This window comes from Heloderma suspectum, chromosome 7 (genome assembly GCF_057233095.1).
Source record: "Heloderma suspectum isolate Gila_16-S chromosome 7, 16-S_ref, whole genome shotgun sequence".
Classification (NCBI taxonomy): Eukaryota; Metazoa; Chordata; class Lepidosauria; order Squamata; family Helodermatidae; genus Heloderma; species Heloderma suspectum.
The window spans coordinates 37401107-37418687 of record NC_139464.1 but is presented as its reverse complement, the minus strand read 5'-3'; the positions used below and the strand labels follow the sequence as shown (position 1 = coordinate 37418687).

The following is a 17581-nucleotide window of genomic DNA, read 5'->3' as shown; positions in this document are numbered from 1 at the left end:
AATGTTGACTCATGTTGAGTTTCAGATTTCACATTTCGTTCATGGTTTCAGGTGTATTCACCATTAACTCCAGATGCTTTCTTGGGAAATGCTGAAGGTCAGGGTTTTGTGAAGCACAAAAAGAACTAGAAAGAGAAACAATTATTTTATATAATTTTTTTATTATCTTGTACTTGTGGGTTGTAATTTTTGTGAACTGCCCACAGAGCTTTGGCTATTGGAATGGAATGAATGCATGTCAACACAGACACTTCAGCAGGCCACCCTAGTATGAAAGCTTCAGGTTCATTGATTTGCAGATAGATTTATCACCAGGACATATGCTGGTACCAACCCAAACATCCTTTCCCACCAACTGCAGTTGTTGAGACTGCACAGAGTGTACATAGCCAGAACAAGTAATTTGAGAATGGAAAAAGTAGTCTCCCTTCTACAATTTGGATAAGCGACATTTATTTTTATACTGATCCATGTGTATCCTGAAGCCCGGAACTCCCAACTTCCATAAAAAAGATTCTCCTCCTGTTGCTGCTCCAGATTTTAAAAATGCCCTCGTCTTCATAGAATAGTAGTATAGTAGGGTTGGAAGGGTCCTACAAGGTCATCAAGTCCAACCCCCAAATCGAGTCTTGTTGCATTTTGTTTCATTTTGTTTCCTGAAGGAACTTCCTATTTAAAATCCAAATGCATCTGCTCCTTGTTGGGGACAGATGCATCAAAGCAAAACTGTCCTTGGCCAAGTGCACCCTACCTGAGAGAAGACACATGAAGCATATTGGTCTTGGAGTCAATGGAGACATTTTTTCTTTTTTAACCCCCTCCATTGGGGGGGGAGGTAGAATTTCAGGGGAAAATGGGTGGTGGGAGGTTTAGCCCCCCTCTCGGAGTGCCATGATCACAATACGAATCTGGGCTGCACATGCTAACAAAAGAGTAAGGAAAACTATCACACAAAGCTACATTATGTGTGATTAGCAGAAGGTTTAGTTTGGTCCTAAGCTCAGAGAGAACAGAGAATTCTAATCGCGGGGGAATGGCTGATGACATGCTGACTATGAGCCAACAATGTGATGTGGCTGCAAAAAAGGCAAATGCTATTTGGGGCTGCATCAATAGAAGCATAGCTTCCAAATCCCGGGAAGTACTAGTTCCCCTCTACTCAGCACTGGTTAGGCCTCATCTGGAGTACTGTGTCCAATTCTGGGCACCACACTTTAAGAAGGATGCAGACAAACTGGAGAGGGTTCAGAGGAGGGCAACAAAGATGATCGGGGGACTGGAAACGAAGCCCTGTGAAGAGAGACTGAAAGAACTGGTCATGTTTAGCCTTGAGAAGAGAAGACTGAGGGGAGATAGGATAGCGCTGTTCAAGTCCTTGAAAGGTTATTACAGAGAGGAAGGCCAGGACCTCTTCTCGATTCTCCCAGAGTGCAGGACACGGAATAATGGGCTCAAGTGACAGGAAGCCAGATTCCGGCTGAACATCAGGAAAAACTTCCTGACTGTTAGAGCAATACAACAATGGAACCCATTACCTAGGGAGGTGGTGGGCTCTCCCACACTGGAGGCATTCAAGACGAGGCTGGACAGCCATCTGTCAGGATGCTCTGACTTGGATTCCTGCACTGAGCAGGGGGTTGGACTCGATGGCCTTGTAGGCCCCTTCCAACCCTACTGTTCTGTGATTCTATGACATCAGTATTCCTGCTAATCAAAAAGTGCTGGAGCTGCGTCCCTGCATGCCCTGCCTCTGCTACACCACTGCCTTTAAAGCCCCAAATGGCTTATGACCAGATTACCTGAAGGACCATCTTGAGCATCTCACAAGTACACAGGCTTTCTTTACAGGGGGTTCAAGAGCCTGGGCAGAGCTACTGAAAAGGCCCTCTCTGGGTCCCCACCAGGCACAGCTCAGATATTGGCAGGATGTGGATGAGAGTGTCTTTTGAAGATCTTGATACACAGGCAGTTTCAGCTTGGAGCAGACCAAACTTTGGATAATCTGGTCCTAAACCATTGTGGGCTTTACAGGTCATAACCAGCACTTTGACTTGTGCCTAGAAATAGATTGTGAGCCAATGCGGCTGTTTTAACATGGGAATCACATGCACCCAGTGTCACCAATCTGACAATAGCATTCTGCGCCAGCTTTCAACAGTTTTGAAAGACAGAGTGCATTATAACAATCCACATAGGATGTCACTAAGGCATGTATCACCACACCCTAGAACAGCACGAGCATTTCTACACGAGGCTTTTATTGTGAACCTGTGATTGGTCACTAACTTTTTTTTGTGGGACCTTTACATGACATCATCAACCTCCAGGGCCCCTCCCATCCATTCTGGCCATTATAATGGCATAATTCTCTACAGGGAAAATGTGATAAGAGACTTCAATGTGCAATAACTTTCTGGTGAAATTCTGGAGTTGCACTATATTGCAGTGCCATGTAATGGCTGTATAATGAAACATATAGAACTTGCCCAGAAAGAAAAAAAACGGATAAAACCATGTAAAAAGGAGCTGATCTTAATCCCGCAAAGAATCTGGAAGCAGAAGCCCTAATAAGGATGCGGGATTTTAGTCTGGTGTAAAAATGCTCTATATGTATTTTTATTTAGATGTCTTACTTTAGAAAGCTCACTTGTTCAGCCACTTCCTGTCTATAGTGACTCATTCAAGGTATTGTCTTAGTCTTCCTCATTTGAGACGGGTGATAATATCTAATACCGATGAAATGGTGTTTGTTTATCCTGGAGCCAGAAAAATGTTTTCAGAAGAAACTGATACGGGGTGCAAAGGAGAAAGACCTGACGTTGTGAAGGATCTTCACCTTTGCTTTGAATTCTCAGTACATCAAATGGAAAATTCCCTTTTTGAAGTGAGTTTTCTTTTCATCTCTCTCTCTCTCTCATCTTAAAAAAAAAAAAAAGCACCAGAAGTGAGTAGATTGCTTTCATTTGTGAGTAAATGATCTGTTACTGTTTACTGTCTGGAGTTGACAGGGGCAACTTTCTACTAATGCTCCACAGTGGTGTATTTACGGGACAACCACTATAAGTTTTCCTAAGCTCTGTAGGTTTCACGTGGTAGTTTCATGTATAATCTCTCTCTCTCTCTCTCTCTCTTTTATTGCATTTATATACCACCTTTTTTCCTCTTGCAAGGAACCCAAGGTGGCTTACATGATCCTCCTCTCTGTTTTATCCTCACAACAACAATCCTGTGAGGTAGGTTGGGCTGAGAGTCTGTGACTGGCCCAAAGTCACCCAGTGAGCTTCCATGGCTGAGTGGGGACTAGAACCCGGATCTTCCGGCTCCCAGTCCAACACTCTTGCCACTACACCACACTAGTTTGAGCGATATTTCTGCATTGTTGTCCCTGCCACTCTCTCCTGCCCAGCATGGATAGTATTCAGCTCCAGGGCCGGCAGCAAAGGTAGGTATGGTTGGGCACTTGCGGAGGGCCCACACCACAGCAGGGACCCAATGACAGCAAGAGCCCCCTGGAGTAGCTCCTCCTCTTCACTGCTGCAACCTGCTTGTTCACCTGCCTCTTGCTCTGGCCAAGAGAACTGTGGTGGTGAGAAGGCAGAGCCGTAGATGCCCTGGGACTACTTGCTCCCTGGCTCTCGGCCTCTCAGGCAATCCAGTGGCAGCAAGGATGAGAAAGAGAATGAGGAGCAATAGCAGCTGGTGACAGTGTAGACTCACTGAAGGCAGTCCATGGAGCGGGTCTTTCCCAAGGGCCGTCAAAAACCTGGAGCTGGCACTGTTTATGTCTGCAAAACAGGTACAAAACAATGCAACATATGATCATGTAAGCATTGACACAAGTCCTCTGGTAATTTTTTTTCATCAACTGTGAGTTGATTTCATATGCAACCAATCTGTGGGATGCATATGTTTGTACTAGGAGTTTACCACTGGTCTACAGCTGGACATGTCCAACTTCTCTAGAACCGAGACTGCATACTCACATGATCAGTTGCAATTTTGTGTTAAATTATTGCTGGAAAATTAAACAGCATTTTTCTGCTATTTCATCTGGGGCGTGTGAAAGTAATAGTAAGGATGCTTCAGGAGCAGAGGGTGACTATTTCTGTTGTCCTATACATAAGTCATTTGATAGCGTGTCCTTTACAAAGGCAGGCTCCTCCTCCATATTTCTACTTACGGTCTCTTTCCCCCTCCCCTTCCAATTTAATATGCTTAAGTTCAGCCAACACAAAGCTGGAAAGTGGCTAAGCTTTTCTCCAGAAATATGAGGGCTAGTAACTTGTTTTAAACAAAACATGAAAAAAGGTAGAAGATCCTAAAAGGTGCAAAGGGGCAGTGTTGTATGGTTAACAAATCCCTGGGCAGAATTTTCTTTTGTGTTTCTACATCATGGTGCTTATACAGAAATTAGGTCTGACTAGTTCTAGTAGGAGATGTTGAGACATGTGAGGTTGCAGGAGCAGGGAATAGGGTGGCCAGATGCACAAGAACAGGGCTCCGATACCTTTAATAGTTTTGTAGAAGATGGAATTTCAGCAAGTGCAAGTGTGTTGGGTCATGTGGAAGAGACAGATTCTACCCTGACTTGGAGCCTTTTTATATGAGGCCTTTATTGTGTGCTCGTGATTTCTCATTTACAGTAGTTTGCAGGTCCTTTACATGACAGTGTCATCCTCCAGGGCCTGTCCCGTGCTTTGCAAACATTATAGTGGGTTTTTTTTTATAAATAGCACCAGACAAGGAAAGTCTGGTACTATTTGTGAATGGTGGGATAAAACCTAGTGTAATCGTGCAATTCTTCTATACCACAGCGCCACCTAGTGCTTGTGTAATGGAACATAAGGAAAGGCAGAGAAAGAAACCCCAGAAAAAAGCAGGTGTAAAGGAGCTGAATTTAATCCTGCAAAGAATCCGGAAACAGCAGCCTCAGTTAAGTGGCGGGTTAAAAGCTTCATGTAGAAACGCCCTTCCAACAGGGCTGGCTACTGCTACTGGCTTAAGAAAGCCCTGGTCAAGCTGCCTTCTGCCCCCACCCAGTGGAGCAGCTAGGACCGAACCAAGGTCCCCCAGCCCAGGGCCCCCCAACTGATCACCCAGAGAGCAGGAGGTGCAGAAGCAAACTCCATTTTATTCCTGTAGCCATTGTGGTGCTATTATTTTGTTGAGTTCAAACTGAAAATCTGCACATGCTCAGAGCTGTTGTTTTTTAAATCACAGTTAGCAAACCGTTTTCTTGTTGTTCTGACATATCAGGTTATGTAGAAGCAGTTTTAAAGCATGGAATGACAGTGGTAAGAGGAAAGGGGAATGTTAGTTGTGGCCATCTAAAGTGGGGCCCCTTAGGGCCATTTTCTCCAGAGTCTAAGATTACCTGGCTGCATCACTGCCCCCGTTTCACCAGGTGCTTCTCTGCTGAGTGTTATCATCTGATCCAGCCACTGTGCACAGCTGACTACCCCCCCACCTACCCCCCCCCCCCCAGTAAGCATGCCAGGCCATGCAGCGACAGGGATAGGTAGCAAAGAAGTGGCCACAGCAATCACCGCCATCTTCATTATGATGCTCCAACATACATTACCTTCAGCCCCAGAGGCATTCTGGGATAATAAATATGGCAGCAGCTGCCATAGTCACTTTGCCTAGCACTTCTCTTCCCAATGTCAAACTCCCCCACCCCCTGCACCAAAACAGCTTATTTTCTTTTTATAAAAAAGAAGAAAAGGGGGGGAAATGGAATCCAGGCCTGGTGGACCTTCTGGGGGCCCCAGCAATTGCCCCATGATGGTGGGTTCCATCATGAGTGCTCAGGTGGGGAAGGGTGGCCACTTTTACAGAGGCAAGAGAAAAGAAGTTCTTAGGTGCCTGAACGATGTTTTTTCTGCCTGAAGCATTTCGGAGGAAATTTCCTTCCTCAGGGGCTTCCTTTAGATATATCGAATAGAATCCTCTGAGGAAGGAAATTTCTTCTGAAACGCATTGGGCAGCATTTTTTTTTTTTCTCATCCAGGCATCTGAGGACTTCTTCTGTCTTCAGTTTTGTGATATATCAGTGCCTTCCCATCTTGCTAGGAGTTTTTTAAACTCTTTTACAGAGGACCATACTCTATTTGAAAGGCTGCTCTGTCCAATTCCAGGTTAAGATAAAGAACCATAAGAAATGCTGTTGATCATTAGTTGACTCCTGGAGAGCAGGCTGAACAGACAGTCACACGGGTCACCTGGTCACAGCCTTTCCCACTATGATACAATGCACTATATTTCTACTTAAATTATAATTATTATTTAGAAACATACATCTATACATATACGTTAGCACATGCAAATGTTATGCAAATCACTATCCACCTTTGTCCTCTTTTGGGGGGATTCACAAGTGGCCACCCTACTCAGAAGCAGCAAGAGAGGTTCTGTTTCCAAGTATTTCCAAAGATCAGTGCAAAGTGAAAGACTGATGTTTCCCCTGAGTCCTCTGCACATGCTCAAGGATTCAGGGAAAGCAGCTGTCATGGTGACCATAAAGGATGGCTGGCTGCTAGGGGTAGCCCCAAATTTGGGGTTGCCAGAACCAGCAGCACAAAGAGAGAACAGGAGCATGTCGCTAAAGCACACGGTCTGCTAGCGTGTTTGTTGAATAGCTGGAGGCTGGTTCTTGGTTCATGGAATTTCAAACGGATGTAATTATCACTTGGATGAGGTTCAGGTCTTAGAGGAACTGCCAGGTCTTTCATGAGGGAATGAATCCCTCCCATGGAGAAACCATAGAAAAAGAGAAGAGGGGAAAAATAGGATGGATGGGTTTAATTTTCCCATTTGGGTGTTGTCTCAACAGTCTGTCTGAAATAATGTACCTCCTGCACTATTCATCATGGACGGACCGATGGACAGACAGATAGCAAAGGTGTTTTATGTTTGAGCGACCCCTTCTAATTCTTTAGGCATTTATGATCAGGCTAAAACAATAAACGCTTGGAGATTTCTCTCTCCTTCTCCTTCTTCTCCCCTTCAAAAGAGAACACGCAAGAGGGAAAGAGGGGGAAAGCTCTATTATGTAATAGTTCTGTTGTGAAATAAATATCAATGATGTGTAGCTATACTAAGAAAATCAACGGAATATCTGGGCACAAGGCTAAGGCAGCTTTCCCCAACCTGGTGCCCTCCAGATGTGTTAGACTACAACTTCCCATGTTGTGAACCGCCCAGAGAGCTTCAGCTATTGGGCAGTATAGAAATGTAATAAATAAATAAATAAGCCAGCCAGCCAGCACCTCCTGACTGTAAATGTGTATATTTTTAATATGTCATGACTAGGGTAATTTCCCTACTCCTTCATTTGGGCGAGATCTACACTACTTCTTTAGAGCAGTATTGAAGTGCTCTGATAACTGTTGGGGCACATTACACATTGGATATACTGCTTTTGTAGTGTTATTTCCTGCTTTTTAAAAATTCCACATTATCCAAAATACCGCAACAAATGTCACTGTATGTCCTACGAGGTGTAAATGCACAAGAGGGATATAGCATTACCATGATGGGATTGTAATGATATGACTCAAGGTGTAGATCTGGCTCTAGTTCTCTCCCCCTCCCCCCCGCCCTCCGCCCTCAGACGCAGGGGTTCCTTTTCAGACGTCTGTGTGGGGCAGGGCTAGCCCAGGATGTGACATTGGGGTTGGGGCCAGAAGCACTCTTACTTCAGTGTGTGAGTGCCCTACACATGAGTAATATGTGGAAAGGGCTAGGGTAGATAATTAAACCATGTGAAGTAAATAAGTTACATGTTACTTTTAGACCCGTACAGCACATTATGGTGAGATGCATGCAGTTCACCAACCTCGCATCTTCCTAGTAACATGTAGTTGGAAAAAAAAGAAGCCTGCTTTGATGCCATTGCACAGTTTCTTTCTGCCTCCCACTTTATTTTATTAGCTGCTGCCTATGGGCCCTGGGAAGACACTGAGGTGATGATGCTTTTCTTTATTTTGCATTAAAGCAGGGATGGGGAACACGTCCATGTTGGATTGCAGCTCCCATCAATCCTAGCTAGCATTGCCAGTGGTGAGGGATGTTGGGAGTTGCAGTAAAACAACATCTGGAGGGCCACATATTCCCCAACCCCATTAAAATATAATAAACTAGGGGTGCAATCCTATGCATGTTTAGACAGAAAAAAGTCCTACAACTCCCAGCATTCCCCAGCCAGCCTTACTGACTGGGGTATGCTGGGAGTTGTAGGACTTTTTTCTGTCTAAACATGCAAAAGATTGTGCCCGAAGTACTTCTTTTTCTTATTATGCATGGTTGTTGTTTTTTGTAGTTGTTATATTTATCTGTATTTTGGTATATATTTGTAATTGTACATTTCCTTCTTAGCCATAGCCTTCTGTCTTATTGGGGAAAACATAGCTTAATAAAGTTCACAGGAAACAAACCCAACCAACCTGGCAAACAGATTTTGGAGAGTGGACCTGGCTCACATTAAATTCCTGGTTAGCATATTAAGATGCTTCAAGGCTTGTTGTAGTTTCCCAGGGACAGATGTTCCTTGCAAATGCAAAAGACTTTCCTTTTGAAGCTTACAACCCTCGTTCCTTAGTTCTAAAGAGATATCAAGTGACTGATTACTTTTGTGTACCTTATTATGGTTCCTTCTGTTTTTCTTTGGCCATTTATTGACACTGAGTAATGTAACTTGAAAGGAACTTAGTCTGGGGAGAAATTCAACTAAATAAACCATTAGGGATTTCAAAACAATCTCATGGCTAGGATTATCTATCTTAAAAATAGCGATAGTATCAAAGTGCTTGTAGATTTGTAATTTTAATGGGAATTTTTCTTTACCCTTGTTTGATAGAAAGATTAAAGTGTGCAGAAGGCTGATAAAATTGCTCAGCATGTGTCTAAGAATATCCATGAAGTCTTTTTATGGTAACCCATAATCATTTTACACGGGGAGACATCTCCTGATCTATGTTTGTATTAAAACATTAATTCCAAGACTGACAACATGGATCGCTATCTATTTGCAAAGTTCGGTAATGATATGCTGTACAGACTTTGAAGCTAACTTTTGTCTAGACAAAAAGGCAGCTTAAGAAAGGTTTCAAAATGCCATTTATTTGAAACCTTTGCTGAATTTGCTGCATTTAGGGTTGAATTATCTGTATTTGGGGGATCTTTTGCTACAGAGATTTTGAGTTTTTGTGCACTGTTGACATTTGAAGTGCAAGGAAGAAAATCAAAGTTACAAGGTGAGATCCAGCAAAAGTTAGTAATGACAAAATCCCACTGAAAGTAATAGAATGGGATTGTCATGACTGAGTCATCCCTAGTTTCAATGGGACCTAGTAATGACTGACTTTTGATGGCGTGTGCCCAGAGCTTGTGGACCAGTAAAGCCCCAGGAGAAGCCAAAGAGCCAGATTCCCGAACGAAGCATGCTACATTCTGCCGAACTACACCCAGTTTTGGTTTCTGTTCATCCTTGCCCCATTTACAAACCACCAGTTTTCCATGAAGTGATCAACAGAAGGGCAGCTTCTGGGAACTGGCAATATTTACCAGCAGCCAGCGCTAGAATCTGCTATCAGATCCTTTATCCCTCCCCTCAGGCTGGAGGGAACAGCGTGGACAGAACCTGGATTGCATCACCAACTGCTGCCAGGGACCAGATGGAAGTGATTGTCCTCTTCCACATGCCAACATATCCTAATTATATCTTCTTATGGACCATAATCATAATTGAGAGCCAATATTGGCTGAGAAACATGATATAAATATGCATGCACTCATACATACATACAGTGGGTACCCATCTCTCCCCTAGAGGTATAAGACAGGGGTGAGGAGCCAAAGGCCGGAAGTCCAAATCCAGCGTGCCTGGGGTCCCAATCCAGCACTCCAGGTTCCCCAGAATGCCACGCCCCTTCCCCTGGCCCCACCCCCTTCCCCCCATTGGTCATTTGATCATTTCCAAGCTTTTGTGCAGTTTTATCCCCATTCTAAAACTTTGAAATGCCTCTCCTAAGGCTTAGCTACTGGCATTAAGAGCTTTAAACTAAAATATGCTAGTATTTTTAGCCTTTCCCCTTTTGCCCCACCCACTACTGGAATGCAGCTCCCATGAGCTTCTCTGAAATTGATTTCAGCCATTTACTGAGGTTCCCCACCAGTACAAAAGTACAGGGTATGTTCTCATGGGTAGAACCTTTGTTCTGATTTTTTTATATTAGTGTCCTGGCCTCCAACATCCAGAATGTTCTCAAAGATCTTGCAGTTTAAATGGTGTTTGCTATTCACCTACAACTTGTATGTTTTGTCTCTAGATTAGGATCACAGGCTTTGCTTCACGTGGCTAATAAGTGCTGCAAGTTGCCCCCTAAATTTGGTAGGATTTTCTTCTATATCCTTCTTCAAGTATTTCCATAGCCATTACATTTAGCGGTTTGCTTCTGCTTTACTGCTACTAATAACTATTATAATTATACTTGTCTAAAGCTTTTCATCTTTATGGCACTTCACTACCAATTTCATTTCACAGCATCCCTGTTGCATTTTTATGTGTAAATGTACGTTAGTTATAATATAGTGTCAGTTCTGCTTTTAAGTGTAAAACACAACTCACACCACATATATAACCTCGCTCCCATGTATTCCAAATTAATCCAGAATAACCACCACCCTTAGTTCTGTACACAAAATAATGAATATGTGTTTGACTCCTCACTGTAGTCATAATGCATAGGAACAATGGTAGAAATTCACCCTTGTACCACTTTTTAATTACCCTGATTGTGAGCACAACAGGAACCCTATTCATGTGTTACTTGTGGTAGGGCACTCATGTGGAAGCTGCTTTATACTGAGTTCAGGCCATTACTGTCGACACTGACTGGCAGCAGCTCTCCAGGGGTATAGGCAATGTTTTTTCCCACTCTACCAGGTGATTGAACTTGAGACCTTCTGCATGCAAAGCATATGCTCTGCCACTGAGCCATGGGCCTTCCCTATAATGTCTTGAAGCGGGAGTGGGCTTTGCTCCTGATGACACATCCCCAGGCTAACTCTGCCCCTGATATCCATATATTGAATATGGTCATCCTAGGCTAGCACCCCATGCAGATGTCTGAAAAGCAACCGCTATGGCAAGCAGCTGCTCACACATTGGGGTTCCTTTTCAGACGTTTCGCCTTTTCACCTATGCATGTGCAGCTGCTCACCATAGGGGTTCCTTTTCAGACATCTGCATGGGGTGCTAGCCTGGGATGTGACATTGGGGGTTGGGTCTGGCAGTGCTGCTGCTTCAGTGTGTGCATGTATTCCGTGTGAGTAACCTGTGAACAGGGCTAGGGTGGATAATAATTGCACGGCAATTTTAGTATTGTAAACTGCCTGGCTATATTGTTCATGACCAGTGGTATAAAATATTATATGCAGAAGCAGCAGGAACATCCAGAGTACAGGGGAAGAGACTTGGGGCTTTTCTATATGAGGCATTTATCGTGCGCTTGTCATTCCCTACTCATGGTTCTTTACAGCTTCTTTAGACAACGTCATGGCCCTCCAGTTTCACTTCTGTGTCTAACCAGCACTTCCAGTGAGTTTTTTAGAGCAGAGAAAATGTGGCATTTAATTTTGGAAGTGAAAGAAGGCATGATTTCCCCTTGTGCCTTTGCACTATTCCACTATACCACAGTGCCCCCTAGAGGTTATGTAGTGGAAAAGCAGGAAAGGAAATGCTCCTCATGTAGTGCTCGCATCTCAATTCTGTGATGAAATGGAAAGCAGATACAGCAGATTGACAGCCCCATGTAGAAAAGCTCTAAACATCAATCCCGTCCCCTTGTCTCTGCTGAAGCCCCAAGAACTGCACCAGAATGAGAGAGTGGGGCATGGGAGAGATCAGTGGCTGAAGGTTGTAATTTGCTATTTCCTGTATTTGGCACTTTGGGGGGAAGTAGTTCTTCATTTTGTGTGTGTTAATGCCTTAATGCATTGGAAAGTATAGTGTATTTGTCTTTGGTTTATGTATTAGTGATTAATATAAATTGATATTGTGTCTTAATGGTTGATAATGCCTATGTTGTAATTTAAAATATGTTAGGATTAGTGAAATGAATTGTTTGGGTTGTTATAGTAATGATGTATTTTGCAACTTGTATATTGCAACTTGTATATCGCAATATACAATATTGTATATTGCAATTTGTATATGGCAACTGATGCATTGACATGCATTCTTGTTTCTGTATTGCTGTTCTTGTGTTGTGAGATGCTTAGAACCTATTGTGTGGAAAAGCGGCATACAAATTAAAAGTGAGGATTAAATATATAAATAAAGGCAAATAAGTGAAATATACTGTGTAAGTTACATGTGTATTCTCAGGCTCAAACTGCACATTACAGCAAGATGCACAAGCAGCATCAGTCCCACATCTTCCTGGTAATAAGTAGTTGGAAAAAACAAAATGCCTGCTGTGATGCCATTGCACAAGTTTCTCCCTGCCCCCCACTTCGTTTCCTTATCTGCTGCCTGTGGGCACAGGGAAATGTTGAAGTGATGATGTCCCAGCAGGGATGGCCCAAGACATTTTGCTGCCTGAGGCAAAGAACAAGTTGGCACTCCCTCCAGTTCCATGTACAAAAGCTGACTTGACTAGCAGTTGAATTTTTCTTTGATACTATGAGACAACTTTCCCCATTGCACCTGAAGGCAGGAGGCCATCTTAGTGGGGACAGGGCAGGTTGCACTGCACACAGCTCTCTCCTCCAACACCTGTATTTGTGCTTGGGCATATGGTTAGGCTAAGAGCCTTTCTGCATGAGGCATTTATTGGTCATTCATGATTCTTCACTTACATTAGTTTGCGGATGCTTTACACAACATCATCATCCTTCAAGGCCTCTTCCATTCTTTCCAACCATTCTGGTGGTTTTTTTTAAAGAGGCAAAAGTCTGGTATATCCAGGAAAGGTGAATAGTGTAGTTGCACAATTCTGCTATACCACAGTGCCACCTAGAGATTATGTAATGGGACATTTTAAAGGCAGGGAAAGAAAACTTTTAGCAAAAAAAATATGTGTAGAGGATCGGATCGTTATCCCACAAAGAATCCAGAAGCAGACGCCTCAGTAAAGTGGCGTGTTAAAAGCCTCATGTAGAAAAGCCCTAAGAGCAGGTCCCCTCTCCAGCAGTTTCCCAAAATCTGCCGGTCAGTCCCTACTCATGCCCACTGAACCATGGGTTACAGCTGCCTCCTGAGCACATGGGGTCAGGTGCTTTAACTCCACTATCTAAGGCAGGAGTGGGTAACATGCAGCCCACAGGCTTTATGAGGCCTGCCACAGCCTTTTGTGCAGCCCCTATGTGGTCCCTGCTGCCACCGCCAATTCTCCTGGGAAACAGCTGTTTGGCAGGCTGTCGGGAGCGCAATTCACTGTTTCTGCAGGGAAACACAACGCGAGGGGATCACTCCCCTCACGTGCTCTGTCTTCCTGCAGAGTGGGATTCATGACAGGCTGGGAAACAAGGTGCGTGTTCTCCGAGGGCCTTGTTTTCCAGCAGAATCGCTGGGATTTTGGCAGCCACTCACAACAGCTACTCGTCACGGTGTGGGGGAGGGGTGCAGACCCTGTAGGGTTCTGGTGGGCGACCCTGGTGTAAGGGCTTTACTCTCTCCTTCTCTCTTCTACCTGCCAAACCATGGCAGTTAATGCAATAATAACAATTTATTTATTTGCACAGTTCTAAGGCGATAGCCCCTAAAAGGCAAAAAATCATCCCTGTCCATAGCCAATCAGGATGGCATGAAAAAATTATTTCCTGGCCCCTATACAGCAGTTGGCCTCAGCCTGGGGTAACCATGATAAAGAGGTAGGTGGGTGGGTTGTGTAGCCTGCTGGGCAAAAATGAACCTAACAGTGCAATCCTATGCATGTTTAGACAGAAAGAATATTAGAACTCCCAGCATTCCCCACACAGGCATGCTGGCTGAGGAATCCTGGGAGTTTTAGGGCTCTTTTTCTGTCTAAACATGCATAGGATTGCACTCAACTGCTTGTTAAGAGCCATTCTCTTATCAAATAGAAGACTCTGTGAGAGTAACAGTGACTTCTTCATCATCACCACCACCACCACCACCACTATTCTCTTGTTTACTGACATCACAACTTGAGGAGTAGAGGAAGAATCTCTGTTCCCATTTTCCAATCTTAGCACACCTTAGATGCAACTGCCCCAAGATGAATAAAAGAGAAATGTATAAAAATGAATGAATCAATCACTCAATAAAGTTGGTTGTGCTTCAATCCCACTCTGATCAATAGTATATCACAATTTAATTTTAAGCCCCATTAAAATCAAGGCAGTTGTGACTTGAGTTCTATGGATTTCTATGGGGCTCAAGGACAACTAATTTTCTCTGGATCAGGGGCAATATGACTACTTCTATTTCAAGAGAAAGTTTTTGTAACTGCTTTTATCATTACAGCACTATTTGCCTGCTAAAGCACCAGTGAGAACCACATAATTCCAGGTGGAAAAAATCTTGAAACCAACGCATCCGATTTTATTGTTCTCCTTGACTGAAACAAACAGAACAAAGATTACAACGTCAAGAATATTTCTGATTTTTAAAAGCCATTTGAGTCATAATCACCCCCACATTGCTGTTAAGAGCATAAATAAGGAAATGTTAGGAACAATCTTCTCCCCCCTCCCTCTGACATAAACATCTGAGGTTGCCCTGAATGAATTACACCAGCGGAAACAGTAATCTCAAATAATGAAGATACCTTTTTAATCCCTTTGCTGGGGATTAATTTTGTTCTGTGGAAAAAGCCATACAGATGTAGAAACAGTGTGGCTCCCCCCCCTCTTTTTTAAGCTGTCAGTTTCTGAAGATGTTTCCTAACTGCAAACTTCCTCAAACTCACTGTAAGGGGATGAAGCTAAGGAGGTTTTAGATTCTCCATCACTGTTGCATTCCCTTCTTAAGCTAAGGCCAGAAGCAGCCTGATCCTCTGCAGCTGGAATGGGTGCCTTAGCATTTGTCCCCAACGGATGATAGTCCAGCAAATTCTGAAGGTGCTTGATGTAAGTTATGGCAGCTCTCAAGGTCTCCACTTTGCTGAGGCGCTTGTCAGCCAGCTCCTTGGGAAGGTGGTCTCGGAGACGCGTGTAGCCCTCATTCACACAACGAACCCGCTGCCTCTCTCGCTCGTTCCGCTTGCGGATGAAGGCAGGCTCAAAAGAGTAGTCATAGACTCCTACATACCCAGAAAAGGGTAGGTAGGAGAACCTTCCTGAATATCCATTGTAGGCTTGGTGGTCCCAGTACGTTGGCTCAAAGTGAAAAGGAACTCCAAATGGCTCCCGGAGTGGTAAACCATGAGGCCTGGCCACATGGCTGCTTCCAAGGGATACTGGTCCTGAGAACGAGATCCTGTTCAACAGCCCTTCATCTTTATTACTTCCCATCTTGAAGCAATGCAACACAACTTCCAAAACAGACTGTATGGAATTAATCCATTTATGAGAAGGTCAAGTGAACCAGATGCTCTGCTTGACAAGACGGTATATCCTGGTGATGATCAGAACAGCAGATAGATGCCCAAGGTTTGTAGCAGCAACAATGACTCCGGAATTCCAGTCTTATGTCTGAGTATCAGCTTTGCTCCTGGATCTGTTATTACACAGGCAGAATGCCTTCTAATTTATAAGCAGGCTTCTAGGACCATCACTCCACACTTTAAACCCTGGTTTTCCTCTGATCTTCATATTTCAAAAGATAATGAGAGGGTTCCTGTGTTCCTTTTCTCCTAACTTGGATGTGTGACTATAGAGGTAAAACCAAACATAAATAATCTCCCAGGCTGTAAACACTCCTCATGTATTGTAATCCATAGTGCCCTTTGATATTACCTGCCTCCAAAAGGATGGGTAACTTGAAAAGTTTACAGGCATCTGCCAAGTGTTGCCAGAGCTCCTCCTCCTCCTCCACTCCCTCAAGAACCAAGGATCTTTTGTCAGCTGAAAAGTTAGCCAGGGGCTTTCTGTACCAAAATCCAAAGGGCAAGGGCAGCCTTGGTTGCTTCCGTTGCTCTAAAGCAATTGAATTAGTCAGCTCACAGAAAAGTTTGCAAAGTTATACCATATCTGACTAGTTTGGGGTGGGGGGTGGGGAGGCAGAGATCTGATGAATAATATGTGTAATATCAAGGGTAAGAGTGCTCCCTGGTGGTTGCAAACTGTGTCAGATAAGGCTTGTATGCGCCAAACACCGTTGAAAGGGTGTTCGTATTATTTTATGTAACACCATTGAAAGGGTGTTCGTATTATTTTATGTTTTTGCAGCAGGTACAAAGGATTTTTCCTCAAGGGGATTTTGTATGTATGTATTAAATAAGAGACATATAAGTCACCTTTTAGGGCACATTGCCCTTACAGAGTGGCTTGCAGTCCAGCCTTATGTATGTTTACTGAGAAGTAAGTCCTGTTGAGTTCATTGGGGCTTACTCCCAAGTAAGTGTGCATAGGATTGCAGCCGCATGGAAAAATCACACAGCAAGCATAACAGTATGAAGTCATCCAATTAAAATACACATGACACCCCTTGAAATTAGCAGTAAGATTTAATCAAGGGTTTTTCCAGATGGACGGCTCCTAGCACTTCTGATCAAAAGGCTGTGTGCAGCTATTCTGATTTTTTTCTGGGAAGAAAAAAGAGGGAAAACGTGGCTGGAAAAACACGGAGGGTTACAAATGGAAGACATTGTCATCTTGATGCACCCCCCCCTAAAATTCTGTTAATGGGGCACAATAAAAGCCTGGTATGGAAGCACCCCAAGACACATCAGTTACTTAAACAGTGGATTGAAATAAAAAACATTGTGAAGGTTTGAGGCCTAGAGAGGCAAGGAAAAGAAAAACGTCAGGCCTAGAGTAGCTCTCAATTTACAATTTTGTCTGTGGTGATGTTTGTCTGTTGGGATTAGCTTGGTTACCCACTGAGGTGTTTTGGACCTGTTTGGTGCAGGTTCTGAGGTTAAACAGGACCAAATTTATATGCTCTGCCTCCCTTGAGGGTCCTTATGCCCTCAAGCACAACTGTGCGGTGCCCCTTCTCTCAGTACCTTCATATTTCTCCTCAAAATCCACCTTTTCTTTGAAGCCCCGGGCTCTTCCCCAACCTGGAACTGCCCTCCATATGTATTGGACTACAACTCCTGTAATCCCCCAGTCAGCTATGCTGTTGAGGAAGGCTTTACCCACTATAACTGAGCTTAAGTGTGTGTAACTGAAATAAGTGCATCTCGTTCCCGTGTTTCCATTCCCTTCTCCTTCCTCTGTTGTTTCCTCTCTGTCAAATTTTAGATTGTGCGCCCCTTGGGCTAAGGACTGACTGTCCTTTTGTGTTTTGTAAAGTGTCATGCATTTGTTGATGGTACTAAACAAAGCATGTCAATGTCACTGCCAAATTGACTCTGTTTCATTGAACTTCCTTGTTCAACAGGAACAATAAGGTTCTTTTGACATAGTGGGCACTGTTCACTGTTTTCTGATTGTGGCACATTGCAGT

The 17581-nt window shown here is 43.7% G+C and overlaps 1 protein-coding gene across 1 annotated transcript; it reads right to left on the bottom strand.

The window, feature by feature from the left end:
- Positions 1 to 14910: 14910 nt before the first annotated feature.
- ASCL4 (achaete-scute family bHLH transcription factor 4) lies at positions 14911 to 15480 on the bottom strand. The gene has a single exon (XM_084811733.1). It carries the CDS (start codon positions 15478 to 15480, stop codon positions 14911 to 14913), a length of 570 nt encoding a protein of 189 aa, XP_084667859.1.
- Between the last annotated feature and the right edge of the window lie 2101 nt (positions 15481 to 17581).